The sequence below is a fragment of the Lipophrys pholis genome (assembly GCF_963383615.2).
Source record: "Lipophrys pholis genome assembly, chromosome: 7".
In the NCBI taxonomy this organism is placed as follows: Eukaryota; Metazoa; Chordata; class Actinopteri; order Blenniiformes; family Blenniidae; genus Lipophrys; species Lipophrys pholis.
The window spans coordinates 32,487,308-32,504,054 of NC_137638.1; the positions used below are offsets into that span (position 1 = coordinate 32,487,308).

Consider the following 16,747-nt stretch of genomic DNA (forward strand, 5'->3'; position numbering starts at 1 on the left):
AGAGCACAGAGTAGAGCACACAAGGTTTACCACGCCCGTTCTTGTTGACATTTTCAGAATCAGGAGTCTCTCAGTCCCCCCTGTTGAGGGCTCGATGATGGACAGCAGGGAGTTCTTCACTGTGAAGCCCACGTCATGGATTCTTTGCTCATCGGCTTTCTTCCCTTGCCAGAAGAACGTGGAGTTCCGTTCCCGCAGGGATCTGTCGTCTGCCAGTCTGGTTTCCTGCAGGGCGGCAATGTCGATACATAGACGGCAGTCTTCCATATATGCGTTCTCTATCATCCAAATCTTTACTTGTAAGTGATTTTATAATAGATCACAAATGTGATCTATGTCCCCTCACTGAGACCTGGAATATCTCAGCCTAAATGAAGCAACGCCCACTACTCATGTTAATCATCATATCAGCCGAGAAACTGGATGAGGAGGAGGAGGAGTAGTCTCACTCTGAATCTCATGACTCTGACCAGAAAACCCAGCAGCAGTTCTACTTGTCCTAGTGTACCGTCCTCCTGGACCATACTCTGAATTTCTGTAAGTAACAATTAGTTTTTCCTCTGTATGGTCTCAGCAGGACGTGTTGGTGGATCTGACTGAGAACTGCTCCTCTTCCTAAACTTATTGAGGCACGGGCTCTGGACGGAAGACGACTTACCATGATCACCCATTACTCTCAGCCAGTCCAGGTTAGTTTCCCCGACAACCACACAGAGACAATTCAGTTTCATATTTTTAAGTCCCCCAGCACCCTATTGTCTTGGGATTGCCCTGGCTCCAGAAACATACCCCCCATCTGGATTGGAACACGGGTCAGGTTCTGAGCTGGGACCCTACTGTGATAACCACTGCTTCTCTCAGTCTCACACATCCAGGACAACATCCCTCGTTGCAACTGTGACTTCGCCCTCAGCAGCTCTGGACTTGTCTGACCTCACCAACGTTCCAGACTATTACACAGACCTCAGGGAGGTTTTCAGTAAGACCCGGGCCACCTCCCTTCCACCACACCATCCCTACGACTGCGCCATCAACCTCCTGCCAAGTACCTTTCCCCCCAGGGGGCGTATCTACTCTCTTTTCAGGCCAGAGCAGGAGGCCATGAAGGACGACATCGACTCAGCCCTCGCCTCAGGGGTCGTTCGGCCTTCTTTGATTTGAGAGGTGGATGAGTGGAAAACCGCTTTCAACACCCCCTCAGGTCCCTACGAATACCTTCTGATGGCCTTTGGGCTCTGTAATGCCCCAGCAACCTTCCAGGCCCTGATTAATGATTTCCCACGGGAATTTTAGAATATTTTTGTGTTCGTTTATTTGGATTATATTCTAATCTTCTAGTCAGATTTGGAGTCTCACGTCCAGCATGTGCACCAGGTTCTCACTCTTCTCACTTCTCGCCAACCAACTCTTTGAGAAGGCAGAGAAATGTGAGCTTCATGTTTCCAGTGTCTCGTTTCTTGGATTCATTGTGGCTCAGGGAGACATGTGCATGGATCCTGGGAAGGGAAAGGCTATTGCTGAGTGGCCTACACTTGTCAATCGAAAACAACTGCAATGCTTCTTGGGATTTGCAAATTTATATAGGAAGTTAATTTGTGGCTTCAGTTCCATCGCTGCCCCTCTGCATAGTCTGACCTCTTCCCAGGTGACCTTTTCCTGGACGTCGAGGACGTCGAGGCGGATAAGGCCTTCAGACTCCTGAAAAGAACCTTCTGCTCTGCCCCAGTGTTTGTCCAGCCAGATACCAAATGGCAATTCATTGTGGAGGTCGATGCTTCTAACATCGGGGTCGGAGCCGTCCTCTCTCAAAGGTCAGTCACTGACAACCGCCTTCATCCATGTGCCTTCCTGTCCAGGAGACTGTCCTCTGCAGAGCAGAACTAAAACATTGGCGACAGAGAACTATTGGCCATTAAGTTGGCTTTGAAGGAGTTTGACCATTAGCTGGAGGGTGCTGAGGTTGCCTTCGTCATCTGGACTGACCACCGGAACTTGGAGTACCTCCGGTAAGCCAAGTGTCTCAATCCTCGACAAGCACGATGGAGTCTGTTTTTTAGCCGGTTCCTCTTCACCTTGACCTATAAGACCGGTCAGCAAGAATGTAAAGCCTGATGCCTTGTCCTGTGTTTATGACCCAGAGGACATCAAGATGGAGCATGAACCGATCCTTCCAGTGTCCTGTATCATGGGTGCAATCACTTGGGGGAATGCTCTGGAGAATTGTGAGGTACCACGCTCGTGCCCCAATAATCGCCTGTTTGTACCTTCTCCTCTCTGGATGCAGGTCCTCCACTGGGGTCACACCTTCCAGCTGACAGGCCACCCGGGGATCACACGACCCACCGCTTCCATTCATCAGCATTTGTGGTGGCCCAAGAATGCAAAAGGATGTTAAGGAGTACATCCTTGCTGCCTGTCCCATCCGCACTCGCTCAAAGTCGGCTAATTCTCCTCCTGCTGGGAAACCCATCCCCCTTCCAGTACCATCCCACCCTTGGTCTCATATCTCCCTGTACTTTGTCACTGGACTCAGCATGTCTGATGGTCAAACAATGATCCTCATCTTTGTAGACTGCTTTTCTGAGATGGTTCACTTCCTCTGTCCAAACTTCCCTCAGCCAAGGAGACAGCTAAACTCATACTACACCATGTATTCCACCTCCATGGCTTTACCCTGGACATTGTCTTTGACCGTGGGCCCCAGTTAGCTTCCAGTTCTGGATGGAGTTCTGCTCCTTTATTGGTGCTCCTACTAGTCTGTCGTCTGGCTACCAACCTCCGACAAACGGTCAGACCAGACCAGAACCAAGTCCTGGAGATGCCGCAGCTTTGGTACGTAGGTGTCGACGTGGATGACTCATCACCCAGCGCAATCTCCTAAGGGCAGCTGCCCGCCACATTGTTTTAGCAGACCATCATTGTAGGCCAACCTCCTCCTACCAGGTGGAGCAGAGGGTGTGGCTATCTACTTAAAACCTTCATCTCCAGGGGCCTTCCTACAAGTTGGCCCCTCACTTCATTGGCCCCTTCCTCATTGCCAAGACAGTCAATCCAGTATCTGTTCTACTCAAGCTCCCCAGAACCATGAGTGTCCACCCCACGTTTCATGTTAGCCAGGTCAAACCTGTTAAGAAGAGGCCTCTTGTTCCTGCCTCCAGAACTCCCCTTCCTCCTCAGTTTGTGGACGGGGGCCTGGCTTACACAGTCCGCAAGCTGCTGGTGATCCGCTGTCAGGGTCGTGGTCACCAATACCTAGTTGACTAGGGGAGTTACAGAGCCGAGGATAAGTCGTGGGTGTCTTCCAGGGACATCCTCGATCCTCAGTGTCTATCAGTAGAATGGAGGTGGAGCTTCCAGCTCTCAGGTTCCTCCCATGAGGAAGCAGCTACAGGTTCAGTAGAAAGGTACGTCTAAATTGTCCCTCCTATCTCCTTAACTAATAAGCAAAGTAAAGGAGGCTCGTTGCTTCCTTTAGAACCTCCTTTAGCAAAGGAACCACTGATGCTTCCTTTCAAACAGGGGTTTTCAATTCTGGGCCTCAAGGGCCTTGCAAGTTTTTGCTCTCTCCCAGCTTCAGCACACCTCGATCTGATGTTGATGTCATCGTTTAGCTTGTAAAAAAGCTAAGTAATGAGCCCCTTATTGGATTCAGGTGTGTCGCAGCTAGGAGAAACCTAAAACATGTAAGACACCAGCCCTCGAGGCCCGGAATTGAGAACCCCTTTGTTAGAACCTCCTTTAGCCTAGGGACCACTGATGCTTCCTTTAGAACCTCCTTTAGCCTAGGAACTTAACTTGCTCCGCCGTCGCATTATTATGACGTCACTAAGTGAAAGTGCTGTCCGACTGCCACACCACCATGATCACTTTTCACTAACTCCTTTAGGAAGCCTCCTAACACCTTTCCTAACTCCTTTAGGAAGCCTCTTAACACCTTTACTAACTCCTTTAGGAAGCCTCCTAACACCTTTCACTAACTCCTTTAGGAAGCCTCTTAACACCTTTCACTAACTCCTTTAGGAAGCCTCTTAACACCTTTACTAACTCCTTTAGGAAGCCTCCTAACACCTTTCACTAACTCCTTTAAGAAGCCTCCTAACACCTTTCACTAACTCCTTTAGGAAGCCTCCAAACACCTTTCACTAACTCCTTTAGGAAGCCTCCTAACACCTTTCACTAACTCCTTTAGGAAGCCTCCTAACACCTTTCCTTAACCCCGTGATGTCATCCAGGTAAACCCTGGATAGTCGATAGGTAAGGACATAGGAGGGACTTTTAGTACGTACCCTCAGTGTATACCAGTAGAATGGAGGCGGAGCTTCCAGCTCTCAGGCTCCTCCCCTCAGGAAGCAGCTCTAGGTTCAGTAGAAAGGCTGACTCAGTCTCTACTGTGAAGGTTTCTATTTAATGAAGCTACAGTGAGGCTGCTTCACCCTGGAACATTTTCTAGTCCAGTTGATGGAGGTTTACTGATGGAGGTTTAGACTGATGGAGGTTTAATGATTGAGGTTTAGACTGATGGAGGTTTACTGATGGAGGTTTAGACTGATGGAGGTTTAATGATTGAGGTTTAGACTGATGGAGGTTTACTGATGGAGGTTTAGACTGATGGAGGTTTAATGATTGAGGTTTTGACTGATGGAGGTCTACTGATGGAGGTTTAGACTGATGGAGGTTTACTGATGGAGGGTTACTGATGGAGGTTTAGACTGATGGAGGAGCTCCACTGAGCTTCTTTCCTTTCTCACTCACAATTTGTCACTATTACATGTCATTGACATGTAATAGTGACCTCTCCCTGTCTGTGCTTTCTCTCTCTCTCTCTTCCTACTAAAAAGGGGGAGTTTTTCCTTTCCACGGTGCCTCATGCTTGCTCATGTTGAATTCTTGTGTTTTGACTGTAAAAGTGCCTTGAGATGACTGTGTTGTGTTTTGCACTAGATACATAAATAAAGTTGAATTGAATTGTTAACTAGAGCTACACTTGGTAGAGTGCAGACTTTACTGAGTTAGCATCAATAGCTTGATAGCCATTAGCTTATATTGATAGTTAGCCTGTCAGGTAGCTACATCACTGTGTTAAACACTGAGCAGGGAGCGTCTCCATGGCAACAGACGGTGATCTCCTTTGATCTACATGAGGTGCCTCTCTCATCCGCTGTGTATGGGACTTTTTTCCCACTGTTTTTTGGGATGTATTTGAAAACAGTTATCCGTGAGCATCCCAAAATCTATTTGATTGGTTCTTGGAAGATGACAAATCATCCCAGAAAATTTCATGGAATTTCGGTGAGTAGTTTTTGTGAAAAGTTGGTAAAATACCTACCTACCTACCTACCTACCTACCTACCTACCTACCTACCTACAATAAGTAAATACATGCAGACGAACACATAACCTTCTAGCCCAACTTCCTTTGGTAATGATGTCCTACAGGAGGAGTGGCGCCACTGGTTGAAGGGGGTTAAACATCCGGCCAGGTCCGACCATAAGAATCTGAGCACATGCACAAAGTTCAGAGGTTGAACTCTTGCCAGGCCGGGTGGGCGCTCTTCTTTAATACGTATAAATCTACCCACTCCTACCATCCTGAATCCAAAACCCACAAACCCAACACCCTCTCGCATCTGTTTGACCCCTCACCTGACTCAGACGAACCCGGCACGATTCTGCTTCCTCCTGTGAGGTGGGTGCCGTCTTCTGGGAGGTTGAGAAGAGGGTCAAGCAGGCGCTGGAGGGGCTGACAGCGCTGGGGGGGCTGACGGTGCTGGAGGAGCTGACGGCACTGGAGGGACTGATGGTGCTGGAGGGGCTGACGGTGCTGGAGGAGCTGACGCTGCTGGAGTAGTGTCCACCTATTCCACTGTCAGGTCTGTGGTCTGTACCATCTGACCCCACTGAAGTCTGGGTCCGCCCCCTGTTCTTCTTTGTGTGTGTGAATTGTCTCCATGGTCTTTGTGTGCGTGTGTGTGTGTGTGTGTGTGTGTGTGTGTGTGTGTGTGTGTGTGTGTGTGTGTGTGTGTGTGAGAGAGCAATTGTCTGATTGTCTGTCCTCCATGTGTCTGGATAACCTTTGGGGTTCACCTGTTCCCTCTGCCTCCTCCAGTCTCACTGTTCCTCCTGTTTTCTCGGTGTTTTTGACTCAGTATTTGTCGGACGTCTACCTGTTTTTTTGAATTTGCTCTCGCCTCGCCCTCTTGGCCACCTTTATTCTGGTTATTGAAAATAAACTCTTTTCAACTGATTTGTTGTGTCCACTTGCTTTTGAGTCCGCTAGGTTTGTGACAATGATATGAAACAATTTATGCTGTCAATCCATGAAATTGTTTTAAGTTTAAACTTCACAAGTTTTTTTTTTTCATACTTTTCTTTCACATTAAAATCCTGTCAATGAGCATGAATGGGCAATGAAAGGAAACACCAATAATCACAGTTCTTTTGTGATATGTATTTTGTGATAGCTCGTGAATCTCTAACATATAGTATAACAGCCTGTTATACTATATGTTAGTTCAATCACCGTTATACAAATTGGATGTTGTGCTCCACAACACCCCACTGCACACAGTATTCCTCTGTAAACTGACCATCTTTGCACAGTTGTGAAACTGGCTGGTTGATTCTCATGTAGAATGTCTCTCACCCTCTTAAACAGAATGACACACATGTCGTTTACAGCCCTTTGCTCTTCTTATTCTAATAAACATTCCTGAAATTCTTTGTAATGAGCAAATTATTAATACACAAGCTGGAAATATCCAGAAACAACACTAAAAACATTCCAACTTGACCATTTATTAGGAAAGACATGATTAAATGTCCCTATAATCAACAGTTTAAAAAATACACTATTCCTGTCCCACCAACTTCCTGCTGGATTTCTTGTGTTTTGTCTGACTGGAATATTATGTTATATGATTATATATATATAAAACATAGAATAATTATATAATTCTAATTATACTATAAACCATTGATGCTGTGCTGACAATCTTAACTGAGTACTCTCTCTTTTCCTTCCCTTCATCTTCTCTTTCAAATACCCTGTTTGCAAGGCTGCCATTGTAAATAAGAATTGTTTTAATGGCTTACCTGGTTAAATATAAATACAACAACATTTAACAAGACGTTTCTTCCCAGTGTTTGTTTATCACTCAGCCTGTTGGCCTGTTTCTCTAATTCTGTGTTTTACTTGTTTCCACATTAAAGAGTGTGTTGGAAAATCCTGCTGCGGGTGTCGTCTGTCCGCTGGTGCGCGCCCCCGCGGCAGTCGGTTAGACAAGAGGGCGCGAGCGCGCGCTCTGATTTCAAGCGCGTGCGGGCTTTTTTTTTTTTTTTTTTAAATTTGTGTGCTTAAACGCGCACACGCTGTTCAGATGGCATCATCAGTGAGATCACAAGCATTAATCTAAGAAAAGTTGTTCTCTTTCTTGTATGTGACCCCGGCAGGTGGTACCTTTTAAAACAACGTCCTTAATAAATCGACAGCAGGCCGGTGATCAGTTTGTGTGAAGCGCTTTGAAAGAAGGCCACCACCCCCCTCATATTATTCTATATTAAAGAAAAACCTCAGAAAATACTAATAAACTCATGTTTGATAGACTACTTGATCTCAGTGGTTAGCAGACAGATGCATGTTTTTGTGTTTATTATTTCTCTTTTACTAAATATCTGTTAGAATTGATAGACTATTAAAATCATACTTGTGCATATTTATAAGGGTTACTTTATCCTGTGGACATGACTGTGTGTTAAAAAACAACAACAACAACAACAAAACCTACCCAGTTGGTTGAAAGTTTAAATATGATCGCACAAACCAGCTGACGTGCTTATTTATTATAGCTGGACCAGCACGCAGCCTTTCAACAGCTTCTCAAACTAATGGCCAGAAGCTATCTGAAACAAATAATTATTTTTTGGGCCCTGCTGCTCTGGTAAAAGAGCCTCCATCCTCAGTTTAATTTGACCTCCACGGAGTGTTATTTAGCCTAAATCACAAAGCAATTATTATTATTGATTTAAAACATCAAATATGCTATACATGCCTCAAAAACCTTTAATAAAAGAGGTTACTTCAGTTGTGTCACAAAGGAAAATCGCAATGTTCAGAGGAGTTTGAACCCCAACAGCCCCACACAGTCCCTGTAAAAATATCCTGCCCTGCTAAACTATTACATTTCGTCACCTCTCCAAAAAGAGCTCTTGAAATTGCGTCTGTTTGTCTCGGTCCTCTCCCATCATTGATAAGGAGTTTTGGTAAAAATATGAATGTATTTGTTTAAACGTGTGATTTCCTCTTCCTGGCCTCCTACTGCGAGTCCAGTTCAAATAAGAAGGTAAAAATTGAGATATAAAGTGTGTTTTATTTATGGCCACTATTGTGTGCACAGTAGGCCGCCCAGCACCAAACAAAAACTACAAGAAAAAAATTAGACGGAGGACAAAACTCTGAGTGTGTGTGTGTGTGTGTGTGTGTGTGTGTGTGTGTGTGTGTGTGTGTGTGTGTGTGTGTGCGTGTGTCGGCGGAGCCAATCAGCTGCTCATGCAGATGACGTGCTGATGTCCTACGTCAGCCCTGGGAGCTTGTCAGGATCAGAGCTCCACACACACCCCGGCAACTCACAAATACACACACACTCCCCTCTCCGAGCCGGACAGCAACAACACACACCACCCCACCACACCGCACACACCGCACACACCGCACAGCCGGCCCCCATCCATCGGCCCCGCGGCAGCAGCGGAGCAGCGACCCGCACACACCCCGCACACACCCGGCTTCCAGGCACCCGCAGCCCGCTGTGACAGTGGACCTAACGTCGCCTTACTTTGTGGACATGGGGGACATGGGGGACCCGCCGAAAAGTAAGACATCCATCCCGGAGGCTTCTGGAGCTTCTGGAGCTTCTGGAGCTTCTGGAGCTTCTGGAGATGAGAAAAGAAAAGAAGTGCAGATAGTTGAGAGTTGACTTAAGCTTTGATGTGTTTAAAGATATTTTCTCGGCCTGTTAAAGAAAATGCTGGATTTTACTGGAGCTAAATAACACAACCTAAACATAATAATAATAATAATAATAATAATAATAATAATAATAATAATAATAATAATAATAATAATAATAATAATAATAAACAGGTAATTCTGTGCAGTGTGTGATCGCTGTGTGTGTTCCTGCAGAGAAGCGGCTGGTTTCTCTGTGTGTGGGCTGCGGGAACCAGATCCACGACCAATACATCCTGCGCGTGTCCCCGGACCTGGAGTGGCACGCAGCCTGCCTCAAATGCGCTGAGTGCAGCCAGTACCTGGACGAATCGTGCACTTGTTTTGTCCGGGACGGAAAGACATACTGCAAACGGGACTACATCAGGTAGGGACGGGACGGGCCAGCTCATCTTTACCCCACCACCACTATCCACACTCTCTGGAGCAGCTCGGAATATGGAATTTTCATTTTGTTTTGAATAGTTTGCTTCCATCTGATTGAGATGATCTGGATTTATTTACGTCTTTTTGGAGCATTACTTTTTTTCTGCTGAAACGGTTCTATGTGAATTATTTGCGCAAAACCCGAGGAAGGGTTCAAAACCTGCGCGTAAAACTCACATTACACACGCATTCATCAATTCGATTGATTGTTACTTGATGTAGCCTCTGTATAAAAAGAAGGGACATATGCAGAAATATACAGAAAAGTAAAACAATCGTATTCTTAAGAATCTTTTAGCCTGTAAATTGCGCACAGATTTGACGTTATCACAGCCCGTTCAGTTCAGTATCAACCTACAACCCGGCAGTTGCAGTTTTATACTAGTTTTTAGTGAACTGTGTGAAAACTGAAATAAAAATAAGTAGAAATTGATGAAACTGCGGCGTACAAAAAGCAATTCACCGTAATTCGAAATAAAAGTAGAAATTGGAGGTGCAGCATGACAACGTATTCAAGTATTAATTATAATATGACCAATAATGAAACTACAGTCATTAAGCTGCTAGTATTCACACCAAAGTAATTATGCATTTTAATTTAAAATTGTTATTATTAGTAGTATTATTTATTATTATTATTATTATTATTATTATTATTATTATTATTATTATTATTATTATTATTGCGCGCTGACTCGGTGCAGTCACACTGATCGGGACGTGTGTGTGTGTGTGTGTGTGTGTGTGTGTGTGTGTGTGTGTGTGTGTGTGTGTGTGTGTGTGTGTGTGTGTGTGTGTGTGTGTGTGTGTGTGTGTCTGCAGGTTATACGGGATAAAATGCGCGAAATGCAACATCGGCTTCAGCAAGAACGACTTCGTGATGCGGGCCCGCTCCAAGGTCTACCACATCGAGTGTTTTCGCTGCGTGGCCTGCAGCCGGCAGCTCATTCCGGGGGACGAGTTCGCCCTCCGGGAGGACGGTCTCTTCTGTCGGGCCGACCACGACGTGGTGGAGCGGGCCAGCCTGGGCCCCGGGGACCCGCTCAGCCCGCTGCACCCCGCCAGACCGCTGCAGATGGCAGGTAACAGTCCTGGAGACGCCTCGGCCCATCTGAGAGCGCAGGCTCCACTTTTCTCTCTGGTGTGTCTGAACGAATGTGTGGAAGCATCATTTCTCTGAAAAGAAACCCCGCTGTGACTTGTCCCATGCGCACCGGACTGATATTTCATTTTAAAAACGAACTGCACCTCCCGTCTTTCAGATTGGCCGCACAGTAATGTCATAGTGATTTAAGTTTGAGTTACATTTTAAATGAAGTGTTATCCGCTTCTCCCAGCACCATCGCCTAACAGAGAACTTATCCCGCCTGTGTATGCCACTTGGTGGCTTTCTGAAGCACTGCTTTGGCTGCAAGATTAGATTAGATGGTCAGAAATACACAAAGTTATCAGCGCCGATGGGGAATGCGCCAAAAGCGAATTTGGATGCGTTTCGTTGATCCCTATTTGCATTCGATTGCTCGGCTGGACGTTACAGAGTGCATCCAGTCTGTCCTGCTGCTGCGTTTTGATGTGGGCTGGCGGCCTCGGGTCAGCTGTGGTCAATCAAAGCCGCTTTCGTTCATATTTTCCAAGCCTGACGCGCAAACAACAGAACATATGTTTGTATTGGAGAATTCCTTAAAAGACCGTATATTCAGAAAAATATACTGCTGTCCACGGATTCAGGAGGCTTCAGATTAAACTCAAGATCGACTCAGTTGGCATCGAAAGTTCACCGATGCAGCTGGGAAAAGGAAAATAAAAAAGGCCTGACCATGCGTCTTAGTCTTTTTTTTGGGAAATATTTTTGTATGTTTATTTTTATGTTTTTGCTCCTGGTTAATGTCCTCTCCTGTCGCCCTTCATCCTTTCCCAACAGCAGAACCAATCTCTGCGCGGCAGCCCGCCCTGCGACCGCACGTCCACAAGCAGCCTGAGAAGACCACACGGGTCCGGACGGTGCTCAACGAGAAGCAGCTGCACACGCTGCGGACATGCTACAACGCCAACCCGCGACCGGACGCCCTCATGAAGGAGCAGCTGGTGGAGATGACCGGCCTCAGCCCGCGGGTCATCCGGGTCTGGTTCCAGAACAAGCGGTGCAAGGACAAGAAGAGGAGCCTGCTGATGAAGCAGCTGCAGCAGCAACAACCCAACGACAAGACGGTGAGAGCCGCTGGAAGCCCGATCTTGTCAACACTGACAGAAAAAAAATAAAAAAAGAATCGGACACATTTAATCAGAAACCTGTTTCAGTCGTAGCCAAAATACCCCCCCCCCCCCCCCCCCCCCGCGACCCCACACTGACTACAACTTGCTGAAATGGAACTACTGGCTGAAGAAATGCTTTCCCGCAAACCAAAGTTATAAATAATCCTAACCAACACGATCCCGGAGCGGCCTCCAACACAGTGCGAGTTGAAGGTTTCCCCGCGGAGGGTCTGCGGGGCTTTACGCACGGACAGACACGTGAGGTCAAGCGCGCACGCGCACGGCACGAGTTCTCCTACGATATAAACATCTGAACACTGTCCCCGAATTTAATTGTCCGCCATGTTTACTGATCGATCCGCTGATTGACCGGCGGATTCATTTCAGAGGCCATGCACACCCCCGCCTTCAGCACCCCCACCCTCCTCCTCTCAGCCTCCTCACACCCACAAAGTCAAAGATGTGCATGACCAGGGAGCATCCTCCTCATCATCATCATCCTCCCCCCTTTCCTACTCTGCAGAACATCCAGGGAATGACGGGCACCCCGATGGTGGCGGCCAGTCCGGAGAGGCACGACGGCGGCATCCAGGCCAACCCGGTGGAGGTGCAGAGCTACCAGCCGCCCTGGAAGGTCCTCAGCGACTTCGCCCTGCAGAGCGACATCGACCAGCCGGCCTTCCAACAACTGGTTCGTCCCTTTTTCCTCCTCAATGTTCAATCAGTCCTCCAGACGCTCTGGATTGGGATTTATTCTTTTAATTCCGTTTGGTATTTGTAGATCCTCCGTTTGCGTTCTGACGGTTCCTCCGTGCGTACCAATACCTTTACCACCCAGGTTAAAGGTTTGTTTCGTTTTCTTTATTTTGCCAAAAGCAATTTACTTGCGTTAATATGCTTGATTTGTGTTATCTCGTATTCCGCGAGACTAAAACCCAGAATTTCCACCAATATTTTAGAGGAAGTATTTGTGCGGTTCCTTCCGAACGATGCGCACATTTTATTCCAGGTTGCCTGTCAAAGTTCTGCCTTAGTATACAATTCTTCAACAATCTTAGAACCGTATCCGAATAGTTTTTGAGGTTTTCCTTTTTTATTTAGCGACTAATATTATCATTTTAATCAAGGCGGCACAACAAGCGGCCTGAGATCCTCTGAACGTTTGCTGTTTTAACGCGGTTAAAATCGATATTATCAGTTTTTTTTGTTTTTTGTTGTTGTTTTTTTGACTAAAAAATATCTTAATGGAAACATGCAGCAAGAAAGGCTGGATTCAAAAATAAGAAGTGGTTTTGGGCTCGACATTGATTTATCGTCTTCGTTTTCACGATTTCCTCCTGGAATTAATCTCTTAAACGGGCTGCAATTTAGGCGCAAGAGTTCTGAGGAGGATGCAGAAAATACGCAGTGCCTTCCTTCATTTAAGTGGATTATTTGGCCAGCATTTAGGAAACGAGAAATAATCCCATTTTTTCTTGCTGAGAGCAAGTTATTTGTTAACTTTAGTAAACTGGTTGAAAGCCAAGGTGGGAAATATAATTACAATATTTCAGAAGGCATCAAATGCTCACTGCATATTGATAGCAATTATATGATCTCTTTTTCTAATATTACCGATTTTAATTTGAGTATTTATATGATTGTCCACAGAAGATAAAACATCTTACAATTGGTTACTTGCAATAAATCATTGAAAAGTGATGGAAAAAGAAAAGAAAAAACTCTTAAAATTTAAAATAGAAATAAGCCTTCTGTGTGCAGAGTGCTCCATTTGGTCCACAGTGCGTCCTTTGGAACAAGAAATTGGAACTGTTTCATACATTATGGCATTATTTAAAATAGCATTATGTTTGCAATGCATTTGAGTACAGGGTGTAGCAAATTCCTTTTATTCAGGGAGAAAAATTCTTGATCACCAGCCTCTAATTTCAGGGGCCCGTTTAAATAGAATCCAATAGAATAAAATTAATAATTAATCTCAAGAGAAATTCCTTTAAATTCCTATGAAAACACAAGTAGCTTTTGGGTCCAATGATCTTATATGTGGCTACTGCAAAATACACAAATATGTTGTGCAGAAGCAACTGATACATGTGAATTAAAGCTCAGCTGATTAAAAACCCAGATAATTCTGTGACCAGAGCAGGATTCAGTATGTGCGTCTTTGCACGCAGAATTAAACGTAGACTCTTTTCAAACACTATCTTTTCTAAAACACCTTGATCATGATCCCTTTTTGTTGTAACTTGACAAGGTACGGTATGTGGCTGATGAAAAACACCCACAATTTTGCTATCCAGTTTTTAAGTCAAATTCTTGACAGATTAAAGACAATTAGTGCCATGACAGCTGCAGAGGTGTGCCTTGTGCTTTCTCGGCCTGCTGGAAAACAACACATCGATCTGTCAAGACTACCGGAATAAATGAATATGTCTCAAGACTCAAACTGTCACTTTTACACATGAGACACTTTGGCAAATCATGTGGTTTTCCACATCCTGCCACTGGCTCGTTTTACAGAAATGAAGGCTTGATTTAGCTCATTTGAGTATAAGATGTTTAAATGTATGGGTATTGAAGCAGATTTGTGTCGGCAGAATTCAGAGTGTGGGGCAGTTGGGGAAACAGCTGAAATTTTGTCAGTCATTTTGTTTATCCCTGTAAAAATTGCTCTTCACAAATGTTACTGTTAGTATTTTATTACAGTTAACAGGAGCTCAGTAACGTCCACATTTCTTCCTCTAATCTTCAGTTTATGGAGAGAAACCGCTCCGGCATCAATTCTCTAAATGGTCAGAATTGCAATGGGCAATTCCCACGCTAATATAAATATCATAACTGATGATATCTATTATGCAACTGATACTGTTTAGTATATGTGCATTCCAAAAGTCATATTTGGGGATTCTTAATTTTTTGGCCAAAACACATGATGTTCTAGGACACAGAATCAGTAGTGTGGAAATAAAGTGAATTTGTTTCCACGCAGACATTTTTAGGATTCAAGACATGAAATATGTATGGCTTTGGTCAAGTTTTATTCAATACAAATGAGATATGCTTTATATAGCAGTCTCAAACCCATTCCACAGACTGTCATCGGATCTTAAATAACAACTCCAAAATTTCACCTGTTTTAGTGCAAATAAGTTCAAAAATGTCTTTCACTTTGTATAAAACACACGGCCACCTTAAGTGTCTTGTAAAAAGTGTTTTACAGGGACTTGCTTTGTTTCTCAGGTTGTGAGATGTGTGCCGCCTGCGGGAGGCACGTCTTCAAATCACTAACCACACAGCAAAAGCACTCGGAGCTTTCACTGCAGCAGCATTCTGCAACTGCCTGTTTATCATTGTTAATTCAATTTATTCAATATCCCATCCAATTCGAAAGTATCTATATGACAATTATTTTTATTCAGAGATTCAATGATAAAATATGCACGTTAATAACCTCGCCTTAGGCCAGATTGGAGCTTCTGGTTGGTCAGTTTTGGGCTGTAGACCACATGTTTGACCGCCTCATTAGCACCTTTATTTATAGCACATTCCCACAAGAATTAAACAAATATTTACAGCTGGGAAAAACTGAAGCAATGTGAGAGGTAAGTGTTAAGGGAAAGAAAAACTTGTGAAAGCAATAAAAAAACATTGAGTGGGTATTAGTTGTGTGTGCTGGCTGCATGGGGGAGGAGTGAGCGGTTCCCTCTGTCGGCTGTACGAGCTGCTGGTGAACAGATTTGCGGGTGCCGATGTTTCTAAGCCTGGCTGTGTCCGCCTGCAGGTCAGCTTCTCGGAGGGGGGTCCGGGCTCCAACTCAACGGGCAGCGAGGTGGCGTCCATGTCGTCGCAGCTCCCGGACACGCCGAACAGCATGGTGTCCAGCCCCATCGAGGCCTGAGGACGCACTGAACTCTGAACACACACAAGCCCGACCATGACCCCACAACCCGGCCCCCACCGCACCAAAACAACCCCCTGGTTGTAATTTTGACACTGTGAAGACAATCATGGGATTTTCTTAATTAAAAAAAAAAAAGAAGAAAAAAAACCCTACAAAATACAACACAACGGCCCCCAACCCATCTCTGCCCGAAAAACACTCCGTTAAAGGTCGGGGGACGCTGGCTGCTCTCCTCCTTCATGCCTGGTTCCAGTTGCCAAAAAAGAGGAAAACAAATGAAAAACAAAGACTTGACTTTGATTTTTTTTTTTTTTACGCAAAAAGGACGATACGGAAGAGGAACAAATGGCTTTTCTTCATTAAAAAAATCCCCACATGATGACTCCAACCACTCAAAAGCATTTGCAACAAGGTATACCTCTATTTTACCACAAGCTTCGTGGGACATTTGTGTGAGTTAGTGTCCGTCCGAGACTTTTTTTCTTTCCCAAAGATGTGTAAATTAATGATGATGATAATAATAATGACAATGATAAGTTAAAAAATGTACCGTTAGCTCTGGAAGAAAATGTTTTTGTTTGTTCCTGTGCAACAAGATTATTTATTATTTATTGTCAAAAAATTTGCCACCTTTTGTGTAACTTTCTTAACTGAAGTAAAAACAAAAAAAGAGAGAAAGTTTCTTTGTGGATGTTGTGTAAAGATGGTGGTGTTACAGGGCTGTTCTGTGTTATCTGTTCTGTTTATTGGAAGGAAATGAGAATTATGACAGTGGAGTAGAGGGCGATGCCTGAACATTTAAACTCTGTTTAAAAATCTGGGTGGGGGCGTGGTGCTTCACTGGGTGGGGGGGTGCTTCACTAGATGGGGGGGTGCTTCACTGGGAGGGGGGTGTTTCACTGGGAGGGGGGTGCTTCACTGGGAGGGGGGTGCTCCACTGGGAGGGGGGGTGTTTCCCTGGGAGGGGGGTGTTTCACTGGGAGGGGGGTGCTCCACTAGGTGGGCGGGTGTTTCCCTGGGAGGGGGGTGCTTCACTGGGAGGGGGGTGCTCCACTGGGAGGGGGGTGCTCCACTGGGTGTCACGTTGGGTGCAGATGCTCTCTCAGTTTACCCCAAGGCTGAAGAACGAAGCTCAATCTCCCCATATTTACTGAATGTGACTT

General features: G+C 45.2%; 1 protein-coding gene across 3 annotated transcripts; it reads left to right on the forward strand.

Moving 5' to 3' along the window:
* The first annotated feature begins 8,611 nt into the window (after positions 1-8,611).
* On the forward strand, positions 8,612-16,395 carry isl1a (ISL LIM homeobox 1a). 3 transcript variants are annotated; one of them, XM_080466836.1, is made up of 7 exons: positions 8,612-8,868; positions 9,182-9,371; positions 10,253-10,512; positions 11,352-11,638; positions 12,207-12,374; positions 12,465-12,528; positions 15,465-16,241. In XM_080466836.1, the coding sequence occupies exons 1-7, from the start codon at positions 8,841-8,843 to the stop codon at positions 15,590-15,592; spliced, it is 1,125 nt and encodes a 374-aa protein (XP_080322962.1). In that variant the 5' UTR covers positions 8,612-8,840; the 3' UTR covers positions 15,593-16,241. The 3 variants fall into 3 exon arrangements, with proteins under 3 accessions (XP_080322962.1, XP_080322963.1, XP_080322964.1); XM_080466837.1 differs by lacking the exon at positions 12,465-12,528 and having other exon boundaries at positions 15,465-16,395; XM_080466838.1 differs by lacking the exon at positions 12,465-12,528 and having other exon boundaries at positions 11,355-11,638.
* The last annotated feature ends 352 nt before the right edge of the window (positions 16,396-16,747 follow it).

Bases quoted from the DNA above. Each gene is read 5' to 3' on its own strand.
- isl1a (XM_080466836.1), top strand. From the start codon at position 8,841: ATGGGGGACATGGGGGACCCGCCGAAAA. The intron at 8,869-9,181 runs GTAAGACATCCA...GTGTTCCTGCAG, and splicing joins CATGGGGGACCCGCCGAAAA to AGAAGCGGCTGGTTTCTCTG. The intron at 12,529-15,464 runs GTTTGTTTCGTT...GTCCGCCTGCAG, and splicing joins CTTTACCACCCAGGTTAAAG to GTCAGCTTCTCGGAGGGGGG.